At 41.8% G+C, this 18294-nt stretch overlaps 1 protein-coding gene across 3 annotated transcripts in view; it reads left to right on the top strand.

Annotated features, from left to right (window-relative positions):
- LOC110508791 (ephrin type-B receptor 1) overlaps window positions 1–18294 on the top strand; it is a 386951-nt gene that overhangs the window by 352094 nt on the left and 16563 nt on the right. For 2 of the 3 annotated variants that reach the window (XM_036966012.1, XM_036966015.1), the window contains 2 exons: window positions 14287–14475; window positions 15409–15656. In XM_036966012.1, the coding sequence (XP_036821907.1) occupies window positions 14287–14475; window positions 15409–15656 (437 nt within the window). The remainder of the gene's footprint in view (window positions 1–14286; window positions 14476–15408; window positions 15657–18294) is intronic. The other variant, XM_036966014.1, reaches the window with a different exon arrangement.

Below are 18294 nucleotides of genomic sequence, written 5' to 3'. Positions count from 1 at the left end.
CCACACACAGTTCTATCATGCTGAGTACTAAAACAACCTGTTCTAGCATTGAGGGAAAATACACCCCTTCCTGATCCGACGTAGAGGGCAAAAGTCATCCCTTTCCTGCTCTAGGTAACATTGACTGACACTCATCTCTCAGGGCTGTGTAAGCTAACCATGATTGAGCCAGGGTCCTATCACTCTTTGGCCATTGACTGACACTGTAAAGTTGCCTACACCTGCATTGCTTGCTGTTTGGGGTTTTAGGCTGGGTTTCTGTACAACACTTTGAGATATCAGCTGATGTACGAAGGGCTATATAAATACATTTGATTTGATTTAAAGCAAGGCAAGCAAACTCCTTTGTTTTGCTGAAGTTGAGGGAGAGGCTGTTGTCCTGGCACCACAATGCCAGTTCACTTTCCTCCTCCCTATAGGCTGACTCGGCACTGTTGGTTATCAGGCCTAAAACATTGGTGTCGTCGGCGAGTTGATGTCATGCAAAGTCATGCAGTCGTGGGAGAACAGGGAGTACAGCAGAGGGCTGAAGACACACCCCATGGGGGACCCTGTGTTAACCTTTTGCGTGTAGGGGGCAGTATTTTAGTTTTTGGCTAAAAAACGTACCCATTTGAAACTGCCTATTTCTCAGCCCCAGAAACTAGAATATGCATATAATTGTCAGATTGGGATAGAAAACACTCTAAAGTTTCCAAAACTGTAAAAAATGGGCGTGACGGATAACATTGCGTAAGTGGATAGGTGAGTTTTGCGCAACTGAGTAAAGCCGCCATTGTTCCTCCCTCTGTTATTGAAAAACCTACACACTCGGTTGATATATTATCAAATATATATTTTAAAAACAACATGAGGATTGATTATAAAAAACGTTTGACATGTTTCTGTGGACATTATGGATATTATTTGGAATATACGTCTGCGTTGTCGTGACTGCTCTTTCCTGTGGATTTCTGAACATAACGAGACAAACAAACGTCGGTATTTTGGGTATAAAAATAATCTTTATGGAACAAAAGGAACATTTGTTGTGTAACTGGGAGTCTCGTGAGTGAAAACATCCGAAGATCATCAAAGGTAAACCATTCTTTTGATTGTTTTTCTGATTTTCGTGACCTAGCTACTAAATGCGCAGTGTACATAATGCTATGTTGCGCTATCGATAAACTTACACAAACGCTTGGATTGCTTTCTCTGTAAAGCATAATTTCAAAATCTGAGACGACAGATGGATTAAAACAAAAAGCTAAGCTGTGTTTTACTATATTGCACTTGTGATTTCATGAATATGAATATTTTTAGTAATATTATTTGACTGTGGCGCTATGCTATTCAGCGGTTGCTGATGACAATTATCCCGCTACCGGGATGGGTAGTGTCAACAATAAGAGTCAATCCTCACAGCCTGTGATCTGCCCATCAAGAACTCCAGGATTCCAGTTGCAGAGGGTGGTTTCCAGACCCAGGGCTCTGAGCTTGGTGACAAGCTTGGAGGAAGCAATAGTGTTGAAGGCTAAACTGTAGTCAATTAACAGCATTCTCACATAGGTGTTCCTCTTGTCCAGATGTGTTTTCGCTGTGTGAATAGCTCTGGAAATGTCATCTTCTGTAGATCTGTTGGATCGGTAGGCAAATTAGAGTGATCCAGTGTGGCTGGCATGCTGGCCCTGATGTGGGCCATGACCAGCCTCGCCAAGCATTTCATGATGACCGGGGTGAGTGCGACGGGCGATAGTCATTTGGGCATGTCACCTTGTTTTTCTTGGGCACTGGGCCGATGGTTGTCTCTTTGAAGCGGGGACTACAGCCTGGTACAGGGACAGGGACCGGTTGAAGATGTCAGAGAAAATGACTGCCAGCTGGTCAGCACACACTCTGAGGATGCGGCCAGGGATGCCATCTGGGCTGGCTGCTTTGTGAGTTTTCACTCTTTTGAGAGTTTTCCTCACATCAGCCTTGGAGAGCGAAAGCACCTGGTCGCCCGGACCAGCGAGAGTCTTCCTGGACTGCTCGATATTGTCTGCCTCAAAGAAAGCATAGAATGTTTTAAGCTGGTTTGGGATGGAGGCTTTGGTGGGCACCACACAGGTGGATTTTCCTTTGTATTCTCTGGTAGTCCTTGCCACATACTGTAAGTCGTGAGTCTGAGTTGTCGAACATCAATTCAAGTTTGAGTCTATATTGTCTTTTGCATCTCTAATGGATTTGCGGAGCTTGTACCTGCTTGCCTTGTACATGCAGTGTGCCATTTCTCCCCCGGTCAAACCCTCAGAAGAGTTGGCATTCGCAGTTGGTTGTATCAGAGGCTATCTTATGGAGATTTAAAGCCATTAACATAAGTGGAGAAATAAAATAAGAAGATGTTAGAGAGACGGCAACAGCGCTAACCACGCTTATCATCAAGCAATTTGAAGGCGAGGGAAAAACAGTGATAAGTGTTCCTATTCAGCTTGTGTTTTCCCCCTCCACTCGCACCCGCTAACTAATAATAATGCTCAGGAATAGATTATGTCCGATCTTTTCTCTTCAGGATTTGACAGACAGTTTTATAATTACTACTCATTGGTAGAAAACTACCCACTTTGGAAGAAACAACTCCACTTTGATTCTTCTTGGTTGAAATGCTTAAGGAGTGTTTTTTTTCACCCTGGCTGTTGGTAATGGAGTCACAAACTGTGATGAGTGGTGCACTGAATGGGAAATGAACATGCAACACCTAAAACTATAAAGGGGTAGTTCAGGGATTTTACTGAAATTATTGGCACGCTTGATAAAAATGACCCAAAAATACTATTAAATAAATAATTCAAATACCGAACTATATTGTAGGTACCAAAAATTTGAAAAGTATATTTTATACCAACAAAATTGGTCAGAGAAAGAGATTTTGTTTAACAAGTAATAAAACTAATTCTCAAAAAGGTAAGTGTCAAAATTGGCACCTCTGTTTTCAATACTCCATGCTCCCGCCTCTTGCAAGGATAACAACACTGGGCCTTTTTCTAAAATGTTTTATGAGAGTGGAGAACACATAGTCTTTCCAGATCCGTGATATCCTTTGTCTGTGCTTATGGACTGTCCTCTACAATTCAAACTAGAGAATGACCGATATGGATTTGTTGGGGCCGAGGAGGCTGAAGGACAATATTTTAGGTCAATATTCAATATCATTACATTTTAACATTTTTTATGACAAAATATCCCGGAGTCATGTATGCGTTAATGCGTCAATTTTAAAATCAAACAATTAATGACTGTTTTTACCAATCTAACTACATAACATTTTATTTAAATTGTAAATCTCTTCACTAAAGCAAAATAGTCCCATAACATCAAAGATCCATCACCATATTTGACAGTAGGTACTTTTCTGCATATGATTCTATTTTTTGACACCAAACACACCACTGGTGTGCGTGGCTAATGAGGTCTATTTGCATGTCATCTGACCATAGCACTGCCTGGAGTTTGCCAAACGGCATTGGCACTTAGATTGGATCCGGTGCTATGGTCAGATGACATGAAAATAGTCACAAGCACATCAACAGCCATCCATAAACATCACACACACACACACACACACACACCCACCACTTCCAAAGGCATCACAAACACACACACACACACACACACACACACACACACACACACACACACTAATGGATATACACACATCCGCTTGCCACCATATATGTAGGCCTATGCAGGAACATGTACACATGTGCAGGAACATGTACACATGCATGCACGCACGCAGGCACACACACACACACACACACACACCACAAGCATCTGTCACCATTTATCAACACGCGTTCACTGACATTCACACACTCCCACACAATACATATTAGGAAATGCCCACATACAACATGTATCCAGAAATGTCCATATGTCAGCCACATGCACACACACACACACACACACACACATGTTTCCTTTATCCAGAAATGAGTTGTCTCAGCTGCTGTTTGTGCTCCAGCATCTGGTTTGTGCTCCAGCATCTGGATTGTGGATGAATAGACAGACAGTCTATCTCACATACTATCTCACATAGTTAGTGGACAACTGGAGGTCGGAATGGGCGATTAATTAGGGCCGATATCAAGTTTTCATAACAATCGGAAATCGGTATTTTTGGACACTGATTTTGCAGATGAACAAAAAAAGTATTATATATATATATATATATATATATATATATATATATATATATATACCTTATATTTAAATATATATATATATTTACACTTTTATTTAACTAGGCAAGTCAGTTAAGAACATATTCTTATTTTCAATGACGGCCTAGGAACGGTGGGTTAACTGCCTTGTTCAGGGGCAGAACAACAGATTTTTACCTTGTCAGCTCAGGGATTCGTTTTTGCAACCTTCCGGTTACTAGTCCAACGCTCTAACCACCTGCCTTACATTGCACTCCACGAGGAGCCTGCGTGGCAGGCTGACTACCTGTTACGCGAGGGCAGCAAGAAGCAAAGGTAAGTTGCTAGCTAGCATTAAACTTATAAAAAACAATCAATCTTCACATAATCACTAGTTAACTACACATGGTTGATGATATTACTAGTTTATCTAGCGTGTCCTGCGTTGCATATAATCAATGCGGTGCCTGTTAATTTCTCATCGAATCACAGCCTACTTCGCCAAACGGGTGATGATTTAGCATTGTCGTTGCACCAAACCTAACCATAAATATCAATGCCTTTCTTTAAAATCAATACACAAGTATATATTTTTAAACCTGCATATTTAGTTAATATTGCCTGGTAACATTCATTTCTTATAATTAGGGAAATTGTGTCACTTCTCTTGCGTGCCGTGCAAGCAGTCAGGGTATATGCAGCAGTTTGGGCCACCTGGCTCATTGCAAACTGTGTGAAGTACATTTATTCCTAACAAAGACCATAATTAATTTGACAGAATTTTACATAATTATGACATAACATTGAAGGTTGTGCAATGTAACAGCAATATTTAGACTTAGGGATGCCACCCGTTAGATAAAATACGGAACGGTTCCGTATTTCACTGAAAGAATAAACGTTTTGTTTTCGAAATTGTAGTTTCCAGATCCGACCATATTAATGACCAAAGGCTCGTATTTCTGTGTGTTATTATGTTATAATTAAGTCTATGATTTGATATTTGATAGAGCAGTCTGACTGAGCGATGGTAGGCAGCAGCAGGCTCGTACGCATTCATTCAAACAGCTCTTCGCAATGCTTCAAGCATTGAGCTGTTTATGACCTCAAGCCTATCAACTCCCGAGATTTGGCTGGTGTAATCGATGTGAAATGGCTAGCTAGTTAGCGGGGTGCGCACTAATAGCGTTTCAATCGGTGACGTCACTCACTCTGAGACTTGGAGCAGTTGTTCCACTTGCACTGCAAGGGCCACGGCTTTTATGGAGCGATGGATGGGTAATGATGCTTCGAGGGTGGCTGTTGTCAATGTGTTCCTGGTTCGAGCCCAGGTAGGGGCGAGGAGAGGGACGGAAGCTATACTGTTACACTGGCAATACTAAAGTGCCTATAAGAACATCCAATAGTCAAAGGTATATGAAATACAAATGGAATAGAGAGAAATAGTCCTATAATTCCTATAATAACTACAATCTAAAACTTCTTACCTGGGAATATTGAAGACTCATGTTAAAAGGAACCACCAGCTTTCATATGTTCTCATGTTCTGAGCAAGGAACTGAAACGTTAGCTTTTTTACATGGCACATATTGCACTTTTACTTTCTTCTCCAACACTTTGTTTTTGCATTATTTAAACCAAATTTAACATGTTTCATTATTTATTTGAGGCTAAATTGATTTTATTGATGTATTATATTAAGTTAAAATAAGTGTTCATTCAGTATTGTTGTAATTGTCATTATTACAAATACATTTTAAAAATTGGCCGATGAATCGGTATCAGCTTTTTTTTGGTCCCGCCATAATCGGTATCGGTATCGGCGTTGAAAAATCATAATCGGTCGACCTCTAGTGACAACGGCCCAGACTCTTCTGACAAAAATGTCTGTCATTGGAAAAACAACCCGGAAAAGACAGATTCTTCAACAAACTTCCATATATTTCACTAAGAATCTAATTACTTGCTGGATTTAGATTTTCATTTACGATCCAGGCCAGCGGCGTGTTAATCCCTTAAGATTTGCAGATTGCAGAATGTTTTTATTTTCCTCTCTCTGATTTCTGCCTTAATAAGTTGCAGTGTGTGTCTGATAAATTATTTTCTCACATCAAACGCGGGCTAATTAACTTAACTTGCACTGAGGAGAATATTCATTTATATGTTTTGCCTGTAGCGTGTATGAGTGTATATGCGCACATCATGGATCTATACAGTAGATTAGTTTAGGTGTGTATACTTCAGGACCAAATCTGTGCCATGAGCTATTGGTTATAGGGGATCTTTCTCTCTCTCTCCACCCCCTCTTTCCCTCACCCAATGGACTTTGTTGTTTTATAGCTGGGTAAAAATAGACCCGGTGGTTTGGATGTGCTTTGGCCCACACAAACAACTGATAAACTGTTTGCTATTTAAATTATACATGAAAGTGGGCATGGGTCTGTGGAATATGGAAAAAGGCAATGGGATGCAAGTTTGTGTGTGTGTGTGTGCATGCCTATGTTCCCAGGCCTGAGATTCCTAAGCTGCGTTTCAGTCACACGCATGCACACACGTTCATAATGCCATTATAGAATGCAGAACTCCAAACCCTCTCATGGATTATCTGTAATCCAGTCTCCATGGAGTCTCTAATCAGCAATTACATCCACAGAGACAGGCTTCAAGGTAATTAGTGTGCTAGCCAGTCTGAGCTTTCATTCAAGACCTATATGTAAGGTACAAGGTACCTTGATCCCCTCCTTGAATAGAGATCCTATCCTTCCTATCCCCTTCTCAGCCCTCCGCCACTTGACTCTGCTCAGCCTAGGTGCTGCATGTCATGTAGATGAATGAGGTTCATGAGGAGACGATGGGTTTATTTCAACCCTGGTGCCATATTGCAAAACCAGTCTGAGAGTGCTAATCAATGTCATTGAGAGAATTTGCTCTCTGAAGTAATAGGATGTGTGTTTGAATCTGTCTGTAGTTGCCTCTCACATGACGCCCTATTCCCTATATAGTGCACCACTTTTGACCAGAGCACTAGTATGTGACTGCCCTATGTGGCTCTAGTCAAATTTAGTGCATGACATAGTGGATAGGTTGCGATTTTAGGCGTATATTCTATGTTGTCAATTCATGTGTTGAATATGATTTTGACTACCCACAAGCCATCTCATCTGCCTCAGAAACAAGTGTTTCTCCATTCCCAGACATCCCCAGACAGTGAACTGTACTCACCTATCTGTCGCTGGCGCTTAGAGCCGTTGGTTAGCGAGGCGGTTTTATCAGTTTATGAGCATCTATGGGGAGAGATGGTGGGGAAATTGGTTCCTCTGTGATCACAGGGCAGAGAGGAAGGGAGTGAGAGAGGAAAGAAAAAAGCTCTTTCTGTTTCTCCGTCTCTCTCTCATTCTGTCTCTCTCTCTTTCTCCTGGCTCTTTGATGTTTACTGTTGAATAAAACGGATTCATCAAAACGCTATTTTATTAGTGTCTGCTGTGGAGGAGTGCTTGTTCCTGGGAGAAAACAGGAGCCCTAATAGACTTGTGTACATTACTATAATTCAAATCCATTCACACAGGCTTGCTTGTTTGCCTACACCCAAAGACAAGAGGCCTGGAAACCAGGGGTTGGAACCAAAATTATTTTTTCCAATCAGAACCACTATTTTTTTTGTTTCGTCCCGTGTTCCGACCAGCAAAATAAAGTTCTGAACCGGTTCAAGCCAAACATGTTTACCGGTTTATATTGTTCCTTTGTGTTTATTTTTTTACTTGTGAAATCAACAGTTGTTTACATTTAGCTCATTAAATTACTTCACCAATCAGAGCAGACAGAGCAGGCAGGCTAGTTGTTTACATGCGTGATGGACAGACAAAAGTAGCCTTTGGCACAAGGTTCGACTGAAATAATGCGGGTGGGGAGAGAGCAGGAGAGGGTTGAGAAGGAGGCTTGAAGCTCTGGCATCTTGTTGTGACATGCATTATCTGAATTATTTGAATTATATCTAGGAGGGGCAACTTCTATGGAGGAACTTTGAATGTCTTTTGAGTCCGCTAGCTAACAAGCTTGTGTGTGCTGAGCGGCACCAGGATGAAAACATACTGTATTACCTTTTTGTAGTTAATAAATCCAATGTGAATTTCAAGGTTTATAGTATCCTTAGATAGCAATGAAAAAGTTGATCCATTCTTCTCTAGCTAATTAAAAATCTCTCTCCCTATCTTCTGAATCATGCGTGTAACGTCAGTACAGTAGACTATGGTAACATCAGTACAGTAGACTATGGTAACGTCAGGACAGTAGACTATGGTAACATCAGTACAGTAGACTATGGTAACATCAGTACAGTAGCCTATGGTAACATCAGTACAGTAGACTATGGTAACATCAGTACAGTAGACTATGGTAACATCAGTACAGTAGCCTATGGTAACATCAGTACAGTAGACTATGGTAACATCAGTACAGTAGACTATGGTAACATCAGTACAGTAGACTATGGTGACATCAGTACAGTAGACTATGGTAACGTCAGTACAGTATTCAACAGGACAGTAGACTATGGTAACATCAGTACAGTATACTATGGTAACACCAGTACAGTAGACTATGGTAATGTCAGTACAGTAGCCTATGGTAACGCCAGTACAGTAGACTATGGTAACGTCAGGACAGTAGACTATGGTAATGTCAGTACAGTAGCCTATGGTAACGTCAGTACAGTAGACTATGGTAACATCAGAACAGTAGACTATGGTAACTTCAGTACAGTAGACTATGGTAACATCAGTACAGTAGACTATGGTAACGTCAGGACAGTAGACTATGGTAACATCAGTACAGTAGACTATGGAAACGTCAGGACAGTAGACTATGGTAATGTCAGTACAGTAGACTATGGTAACGTCAGGACAGTAAACTATGGTATCATCAGTACAGTAGACTATGGTAACGTCAGGACAGTAGACTATGGTAACATCAGGACAGTAGACTATGGTAATGTCAGTACAGTAGCCTATGGTAACGTCAGTACAGTAGACTATGGTAACGTCAGTACAGTATTCATCAGTACAGTAGCCTATGGTAACGTCAGTACAGTAGCCATCAGTACAGTAGCCTATGGTAACATCAGGACAGTAGACTATGGTAACGTCAGGACAGTAGACTATGGTAACATCGGTACAGTAGACTATGGTAACGTCAGTACAGTAGACTATGGTAACGTCAGTACAGTAGACTATGGTAACATCAGTACAGTAGCCATCAGTACAGTAGCCTATGGTAACGTCAGTACAGTAGACTATGGTAACGTCAGGACAGTAAACTATGGTAACATTGGTACAGTAGACTATGGTAACGTCAGTACAGTATTCATCAGTACAGTAGACTATGGTAACATCAGTACAGTAGACTATGGTAACATCTGTACAGTAGACTATGGTAACATCAGTACAGTAGACTATGGTAACATCTGTACAGTAGACTATGGTAACGTCAGTAGAGTAGACTATGGTAACATTGGTACAGTAGACTATGGTAACATCAGTACAGTATTCATCAGTACAGTAGACTATGGTAACATCAGTACAGTAGACTATGGTAACATCAGTACAGTAGACTATGGTAACATCAGGACAGTAGACTATGGTAACATCAGTACAGTAGACTATGGTAACATCAGTACAGTAGACTATGGTAACGTCAGTACAGTAGCCATCAGTACAGTAGACTATGGTAACGGCAGTACAGTAGACTATGGTAACGTCAGTACAGTAGACTATGGTAACATCAGTACAGTAGACTATGGTAACGTCAGTACAGTAGACTATGGTAACATCAGTACAGTAGACTATGGTAACGTCAGTACAGTAGACTATGGTAACATCAGTACAGTAGACTATGGTAACGTCAGTACAGTAGCCATCAGTACAGTAGCCTATGGTAACTTCAGTACAGTAGACTATGGTAACGTCAGTACAGTAGACTATGGTAACATCAGTACAGTAGACTATGGTAACGTCAGTACAGTAGCCATCAGTACAGTAGCCTATGGTAACATCAGTACAGTAGACTATGGTAACGTCAGTACAGTAGCCTATGCTAACATCAGTACAGTACCCTATGGTAACATCAGTACAGTAGACTATGGTAACATCAGTACAGTAGACTATGGTAACGTCAGGACAGTAGACTATGGTAACATCAGTACAGTAGACTATGGTAACATCAGTACAGTAGACTATGGTAACGTCAGTACAGTAGCCTATTCTAACATCAGTACAGTAGCCTATGGTAACATCAGTACAGTAGACTATGGTAACGTCAGTACAGTAGACTATGGTAACGTCAGTACAGTAGCCATCAGTACAGTAGCCTATGGTAACATCAGTACAGTAGACTATGGTAACGTCAGGACAGTAGACTATGGTAACATCAGTACAGTAGACTATGGTAACATCAGTACAGTAGACTATGGTAACATCAGTACAGTAGACTATGGTAACGTCAGTACAGTAGCCTATGCTAACATCAGTACAGTAGCCTATGCTAACATCAGTACAGTAGACTATGGTAACATCAGTACAGTAGACTATGGTAACGTCAGTACAGTAGACTATGGTAACATCAGTACAGTAGACTATGCTAACATCAGTACAGTAGACTATGGTAACATCAGTACAGTAGACTATGGTAACATCAGTACAGTAGACTATGCTAACATCAGTACAGTAGCCTATGGTAACATCAGTACAGTAGACTATGGTAACGTCAGTACAGTATTCATCAGGACAGTAGACTATGGTAACATCAGTACAGTAGACTATGCTAACATCAGTACAGTAGACTATGGTAACATCAGTACAGTAGACTATGGTAACATCAGTACAGTAGACTATGCTAACATCAGTACAGTAGCCTATGGTAACATCAGTACAGTAGACTATGGTAACGTCAGTACAGTATTCATCAGTACAGTAGACTATGGTAACATCAGTACAGTAGACTATGGTAACGTCAGTACAGTAGCCTATGCTAACATCAGTACAGTAGCCTATGGTAACGTCAGTACAGTAGACTATGGTAACATCAGTACAGTAGACTATGCTAACGTCAGTACAGTAGACTATGCTAACATCAGTACAGTAGCCTATGGTAACATCAGTACAGTAGACTATGGTAACATCAGTACAGTAGACTATGCTAACGTCAGTACAGTAGACTATGGTAACGTCAGTACAGTAGCCTATGCTAACATCAGTACAGTAGACTATGGTAACATCAGTACAGTAGACTATGCTAACGTCAGTACAGTAGACTATGGTAACGTCAGTACAGTAGCCTATGCTAACATCAGTACAGTAGCCTATGGTAACGTCAGTACAGTAGACTATGGTAACATCAGTACAGTAGACTATGGAAACGTCAGGACAGTAGACTATGGTATCATCAGTACAGTAGACTATGGTAACATCAGTACAGTAGACTATGGTAACATCTGTACAGTAGACTATGGTAACATCTGTACAGTAGCCTATGGTAACATCAGTACAGTAGACTATGGTAACGTCAGTACAGTAGACTATGGTAACATCTGTACAGTAGCCTATGGTAACATCAGTACAGTAGACTATGGTAACGTCAGTACAGTAGCCTATGGTAACGTCAGTACAGTAGACTATGGTAACGTCAGGACAGTAGACTATGGTAACATCAGTACAGTAGACTATGGTAACATCAGTACAGTAGACTATGGTAACGTCAGTACAGTAGCCTATTCTAACATCAGTACAGTAGCCTATGGTAACATCAGTACAGTAGACTATGGTAACGTCAGTACAGTAGACTATGGTAACGTCAGTACAGTAGCCATCAGTACAGTAGCCTATGGTAACATCAGTACAGTAGACTATGGTAACGTCAGGACAGTAGACTATGGTAACATCAGTACAGTAGACTATGGTAACATCAGTACAGTAGACTATGGTAACATCAGTACAGTAGACTATGGTAACGTCAGTACAGTAGCCTATGCTAACATCAGTACAGTAGCCTATGCTAACATCAGTACAGTAGACTATGGTAACATCAGTACAGTAGACTATGGTAACGTCAGTACAGTAGACTATGGTAACATCAGTACAGTAGACTATGCTAACATCAGTACAGTAGACTATGGTAACATCAGTACAGTAGACTATGGTAACATCAGTACAGTAGACTATGCTAACATCAGTACAGTAGCCTATGGTAACATCAGTACAGTAGACTATGGTAACGTCAGTACAGTATTCATCAGGACAGTAGACTATGGTAACATCAGTACAGTAGACTATGCTAACATCAGTACAGTAGACTATGGTAACATCAGTACAGTAGACTATGGTAACATCAGTACAGTAGACTATGCTAACATCAGTACAGTAGCCTATGGTAACATCAGTACAGTAGACTATGGTAACGTCAGTACAGTATTCATCAGTACAGTAGACTATGGTAACATCAGTACAGTAGACTATGGTAACGTCAGTACAGTAGCCTATGCTAACATCAGTACAGTAGCCTATGGTAACGTCAGTACAGTAGACTATGGTAACATCAGTACAGTAGACTATGCTAACGTCAGTACAGTAGACTATGCTAACATCAGTACAGTAGCCTATGGTAACATCAGTACAGTAGACTATGGTAACATCAGTACAGTAGACTATGCTAACGTCAGTACAGTAGACTATGGTAACGTCAGTACAGTAGCCTATGCTAACATCAGTACAGTAGACTATGGTAACATCAGTACAGTAGACTATGCTAACGTCAGTACAGTAGACTATGGTAACGTCAGTACAGTAGCCTATGCTAACATCAGTACAGTAGCCTATGGTAACGTCAGTACAGTAGACTATGGTAACATCAGTACAGTAGACTATGGAAACGTCAGGACAGTAGACTATGGTATCATCAGTACAGTAGACTATGGTAACATCAGTACAGTAGACTATGGTAACATCTGTACAGTAGACTATGGTAACATCTGTACAGTAGCCTATGGTAACATCAGTACAGTAGACTATGGTAACGTCAGTACAGTAGACTATGGTAACATCTGTACAGTAGCCTATGGTAACATCAGTACAGTAGACTATGGTAACGTCAGTACAGTAGACTATGGTAACATCAGTACAGTAGACTATGGTAACATCAGTACAGTAGACTATGGTAACATCAGGACAGTAGACTATGGTAACATCAGGACAGTAGACTATGGTAACATCAGTACAGTAGACTATGGTAACGTCAGTACAGTAGACTATGGTAACATCAGTACAGTAGACTATGGTAACATCAGTACAGTAGACTATGGTAACATCAGGACAGTAGACTATGGTAACATCAGTACAGTAGCCTATGGTAACGTCAGTACAGTAGACTATGGTAACATCAGTACAGTAGCCTATGGTAACATCAGTACAGTAGACTATGGTAACATCAGTACAGTAGACTATGGTAACATCAGTACAGTAGACTATGGTAACGTCAGGACAGTAGACTATGGTAACATCAGTACAGTAGACTATGGTAACATCAGGACAGTAGACTATGGTAACATCAGTACAGTAGACTATGGTAACATCAGTACAGTAGACTATGCTTCGGTGGTGGAGGGGCAGGTAGCCTAAACACACACACTGGCAAACACTTTCAGTTTGCAGGCGGACCCTGGAATACGTTTCTGAGTGACTGAGTGAAGTGTTTTTCATAGGCGCTTTGTTGCGTTTTTTTTTGTTCAACTAGAAAAAAATGCCTTGAACATAAAATAATGTTATTAACTAGTTCCCATACTTTTAAAATGATGGTTCTGTTCCGATATAGTATGGATCACTTTCATTGAAAAAATATTTTCTGTATTTTAGTTCTGTTCCCTGAACCGCTTCTAACCCTGATGGAAGCATCATTCTAATGCATTGATACCTTATGAGAGGTTGTATTACAGCACAGCTACCTTTTTCATTGCACTATGCTGTTACATACATACTACATGGACATATGAATTCAATGTCCACCCACAGCCCATTTCACCACCAAAAACACAAAAGATTCTGCACTCTCACTGATTGTTCATATCCACTCTGATTGGTTCTAGAGCTCTCCCTGAGAGCCGACATGTCTAACTGCCCCTCCCCAATGGGCTGCCCGACCCACTTCTCAGGCTCTCCGGGGATGAAGATCTACATCGACCCCTTCACTTATGAGGACCCTAACGAGGCCGTCCGGGAGTTCGCCAAGGAGATCGACGTCTCCACTGTCAAGATCGAAGAAGTCATTGGCGCAGGTAAATGTGGATGGATGTGTGTTTCTTTGTGCGTGGGCAGGTTGGTGGGATGCAGAAATATCTTTAGCCTATAGCATCCCAGTCCCTGTACCAAGCTCTCTCTCTTTTTTGCTTTGTCTATCTCCCTATCTCTATTTCCTTCTCTCTCTCCCACCTCCCTCCCTCTCTCCCTCCCTCTCTCCCTTCCTAACTCCCTCCCTCTCTCCCTTCCAGCTCTCTTCCTCTCTCTCTCTGGGGACATGCCCTCCCTCGATGGGCCTTGCCAGACCTTCTTGACTGTATGGGGACATGCTCATTGGTGTTGATTCATACAAAGAGTTAAATAACAGCAGGCTAATGAGACAAGGACTGGAGTAGCCTCCGGTGGTCTGGCTGAGACACACTGCATGATAGGCGAGAGGAACCGAGAAAGGATAGGGGGAGGAGATGGAGGAGTGGGATGAAGGAAAGGATAGAGGAATGGGGGTTTGTTAATTACAGATTTCCGTTTTTTGTTTATTCGGTGGTGTGGGATCTCCGCAGGATGCCGAGAGGATGATGAGGAATCAAGGAATGGAAATAGTAGATATTTACTGTGAATTTGTTGTGTTGTTATTCTTGTAGTTTCCATTCATGAATGCCCTCCCCAGATTCTGAGCTGCTGTTCAACAAGATAGCCCCACTGTTGATCTCAAATGAGACAATTACTTTTGATTATTGAAAACACAAAGGTCTAACTATCTTCTGCTTGTTAACTCTGGTCCATCATACATGTTGTATAGGGTCCCTGGTCAAATAGGGTCCCTGGTCCCTCTCGAGCCAGATTTGAAGTATTGCACTAGCGCGATCAAATGGATTTATATTTACCGACATCTCAAGGTCTAATATTGACTTGATCTCTCTAGACTGTTGATCCAGCCCTATAACCACACACCACACCTCTCCTTCCCCCAGGTGAGTTTGGTGAGGTGTACAAGGGGCGTCTGAAGCTGCCAGGCAAGAGGGAGATCTACGTAGCCATCAAGACCCTGAAGGCAGGATACGTGGAGAAGCAGAGGCGGGACTTCCTGTCTGAGGCGTCAATCATGGGACAGTTCGACCACCCCAACATCATCAGACTGGAGGGCGTGGTCACCAAGAGTCGGCCAGTCATGATCGTCACAGAGTTTATGGAGAATGGGGCCCTCGATTCCTTCCTGAGGGTGAGTTATGGAACGTGTGTGTATCAAGTGCCTTAGATTATGAGAGCTGCTCCACGATCAGCTGGTCCCCCTGTCCCATGAAATCTTATTCAACATGATTTAAAAGGCTAAACTGCTCCTAGATCAGCACTCCCAATCTAAAACACTTAATGAGTATAGACCCAGGAATATGGATGGTGTTCACTCCACTGTGCCTTATTAATCATTTATAAACACTGCTTACCACCTCTTTTTAATAGTTTCTTATAGTAAATGGGACTGTGGTAATAGTTTATTTACATGTTTTTTCCGTTCACTTAATATGTATTATACAGTATGATGATATACACTGAGTGTACAAAACATTAAGAACACCTGCTCTTTCAATGACAGACTGACCAGGTGAATCCAGGTGAAAGCTATGATCCCTTATTGATGTCACCTGGTAAATCCACTTCAATCAGGGTAGATTGGAGGAGACAGATTAAATCAAGGATTTTTCAGCCTTGATACAATATAGACATGGATTTTGAATGTGTGCCGTTCAGAGGGTGAATGGGCAAGACAAACGGGGCTTGGTAGTAGATGCCAGGCACACTGGTTTGTGTCAAGAACTGCAACTATGCTGGGTTTTTGACACTCAACAGTCTCCCTTCCCGTGTGTATCAAGGATGGTCCACCACCCAAAGGACATCCAGCCATCTTGACACAACTGTGGGAAGCATTAAAGCATTGGGCCAGTAACCGAAAGGTTGCTGGATCGAATCCCAGAGCTGACAAGGTAAAAATATGTTCTGCCCTTGAGCAAGGCAGTTAACCCCGCTGTTCCCTGGGCGCCGAAGACGTGGATGTCGATTAAGGCAGCCCCCCGCACCTCAGAGGGGTTGGGTTAAATGCGTAAGACACATTTCAGTTGAATGCATTCAGTTGTACAACTGACTAGGTATCCCGCTTTCCTTTCCCATTGGTGTCAACATGGGCCAGCATCCCTGTGTGTGTGTGTGTGTGTGTGTGTGTGTGTGTGTGTGTGTGTGTGTGTGTGTGTGTGTGTGTGTGTGTGTGTGTGTGTGTGTGTGTGTGTGTGTGTGTGTGTAGGGGGAGTTTGCAACTCAATATTAGGAAGTGTTCCTAACTTTTGGCATACTCGGTGTATGTTGCACTAAGACTGCACTGGTTCATTGCAGCATGTTTGTGGCCTGATAAAACCAATATGAGTTACAGCTGATGATATATGGGCAATGTAATGTACATTTGTCAGCCCGCAACAGGGCTTAGGCTTACAGAGCACAGTCATTGTAGATTTGAAAATGTACTGAACCCAATTCCACCCTCCCCTCATCAAAGACTTCCTGAAATAGCCAACTTATGTCCTCCTCGTTTAATTTCTCCACTCATGCCCCAAGCTCTTAATGGACTATCCCCTCGCTCTTTTGTAGTTTGGACGGAACGAGCGAGTGTACAGCTTAATCAATATTCAACCCTTATTTTTTTCTCTCCTTCCCTTCTTCCTTCCCTCCCTCCATCTCGTGGATTGGTTTTCTACTCTACTTTGTTCTAATGCTGGTTTAAAGGGACCCTTTGAAGTTGGCTTTGCTAGCCGCCACATCCGTCTTATGTTCCCATCGATCTTACCCTCTTATTTGTTAGTGTGTGTCAAAGCTCCTCTGAGCATTGGAGACACAGGGAGGAACTAGGAAGGGGTTGGGGGGAGAGAGAGAGAGCTCCCCCATGTGTGAGTGTTACCAACAGTGATGTACGATGTGCAATTTTCACTAGAAACATCCTCTAACCACTCGTTTTGATAGGATCGTGTTTGAGTAATCCAATTTGGGAATCAAAATGAATTCCATCCCCCTCCTTTTGATGTAAAATAGGAAATGATATGCAATACAAGGGCTGTCTGGGACTGTGTCGATAGTGTGATACACTCTTAGAAGAAAAGGGTTCCAAAAGTGTTCTTCAGCTGTCCCCATAGGATAACCATTTTTGCTTCCAGGTAGAACCTTTTTTGGTTCCAGGTAGAACCCTTTGAGGAAAGGGTTCTACATTGGACCCAAAAGGGTTCTACCTGGAACCAAAAAGGGTTAGTCAAAGGGTTCTCCTATGGGGACACCCGAAGAACCCTTTTAGGTTCTAGATAGCACCTTGTTTCTAAGAGTGCAGCGTGAAAGTAAAAATCTAAAATCAAATCACTTTAAGTGTAAAGGCTTGACGATTCCATCACAGACTCAGAAACAACTAGTTTGCTGTGTTGGAGAAGTGGGTCGCATAGAGATAGATAGGCAGCAGGTTAGGCTGTTTGTCACACCCTGTGTGTATGGAATATTGTACGTACTGTAGGTGTGACGGCAGATCTTGTACAAAAGTGTGCCCTTACTTCCTGACTGTGGTGACACGGATGCGTCCGTAGGCTTTTCTATTCTGGGAATGAGATCGCAGAGGACGTGGAAGGAATTTGAAACACAGCCTCTTCGTGTCAGAACAGTGTTGGCTAGGCATGGTCTCTATACAATCTGACACTCACACAACATCTGTAGCATAGCATGCAAATTGTGCTTGTGTTAGTGTCATGTTGTTGCGGTTTTTAAATCAATTGCATTTCAATCAAGTAGAAACATGCAATCAAATAGAACCGTGTCCTGTCTGAACATCTTCATGC

The sequence above is a fragment of the Oncorhynchus mykiss genome, chromosome 28 (genome assembly GCF_013265735.2).
Source record: "Oncorhynchus mykiss isolate Arlee chromosome 28, USDA_OmykA_1.1, whole genome shotgun sequence".
Classification (NCBI taxonomy): domain Eukaryota; kingdom Metazoa; phylum Chordata; class Actinopteri; order Salmoniformes; family Salmonidae; genus Oncorhynchus; species Oncorhynchus mykiss.
The sequence above is the reverse complement of the archived record's forward strand: the minus strand, read 5'-3'. Positions and strand labels throughout refer to the sequence as shown.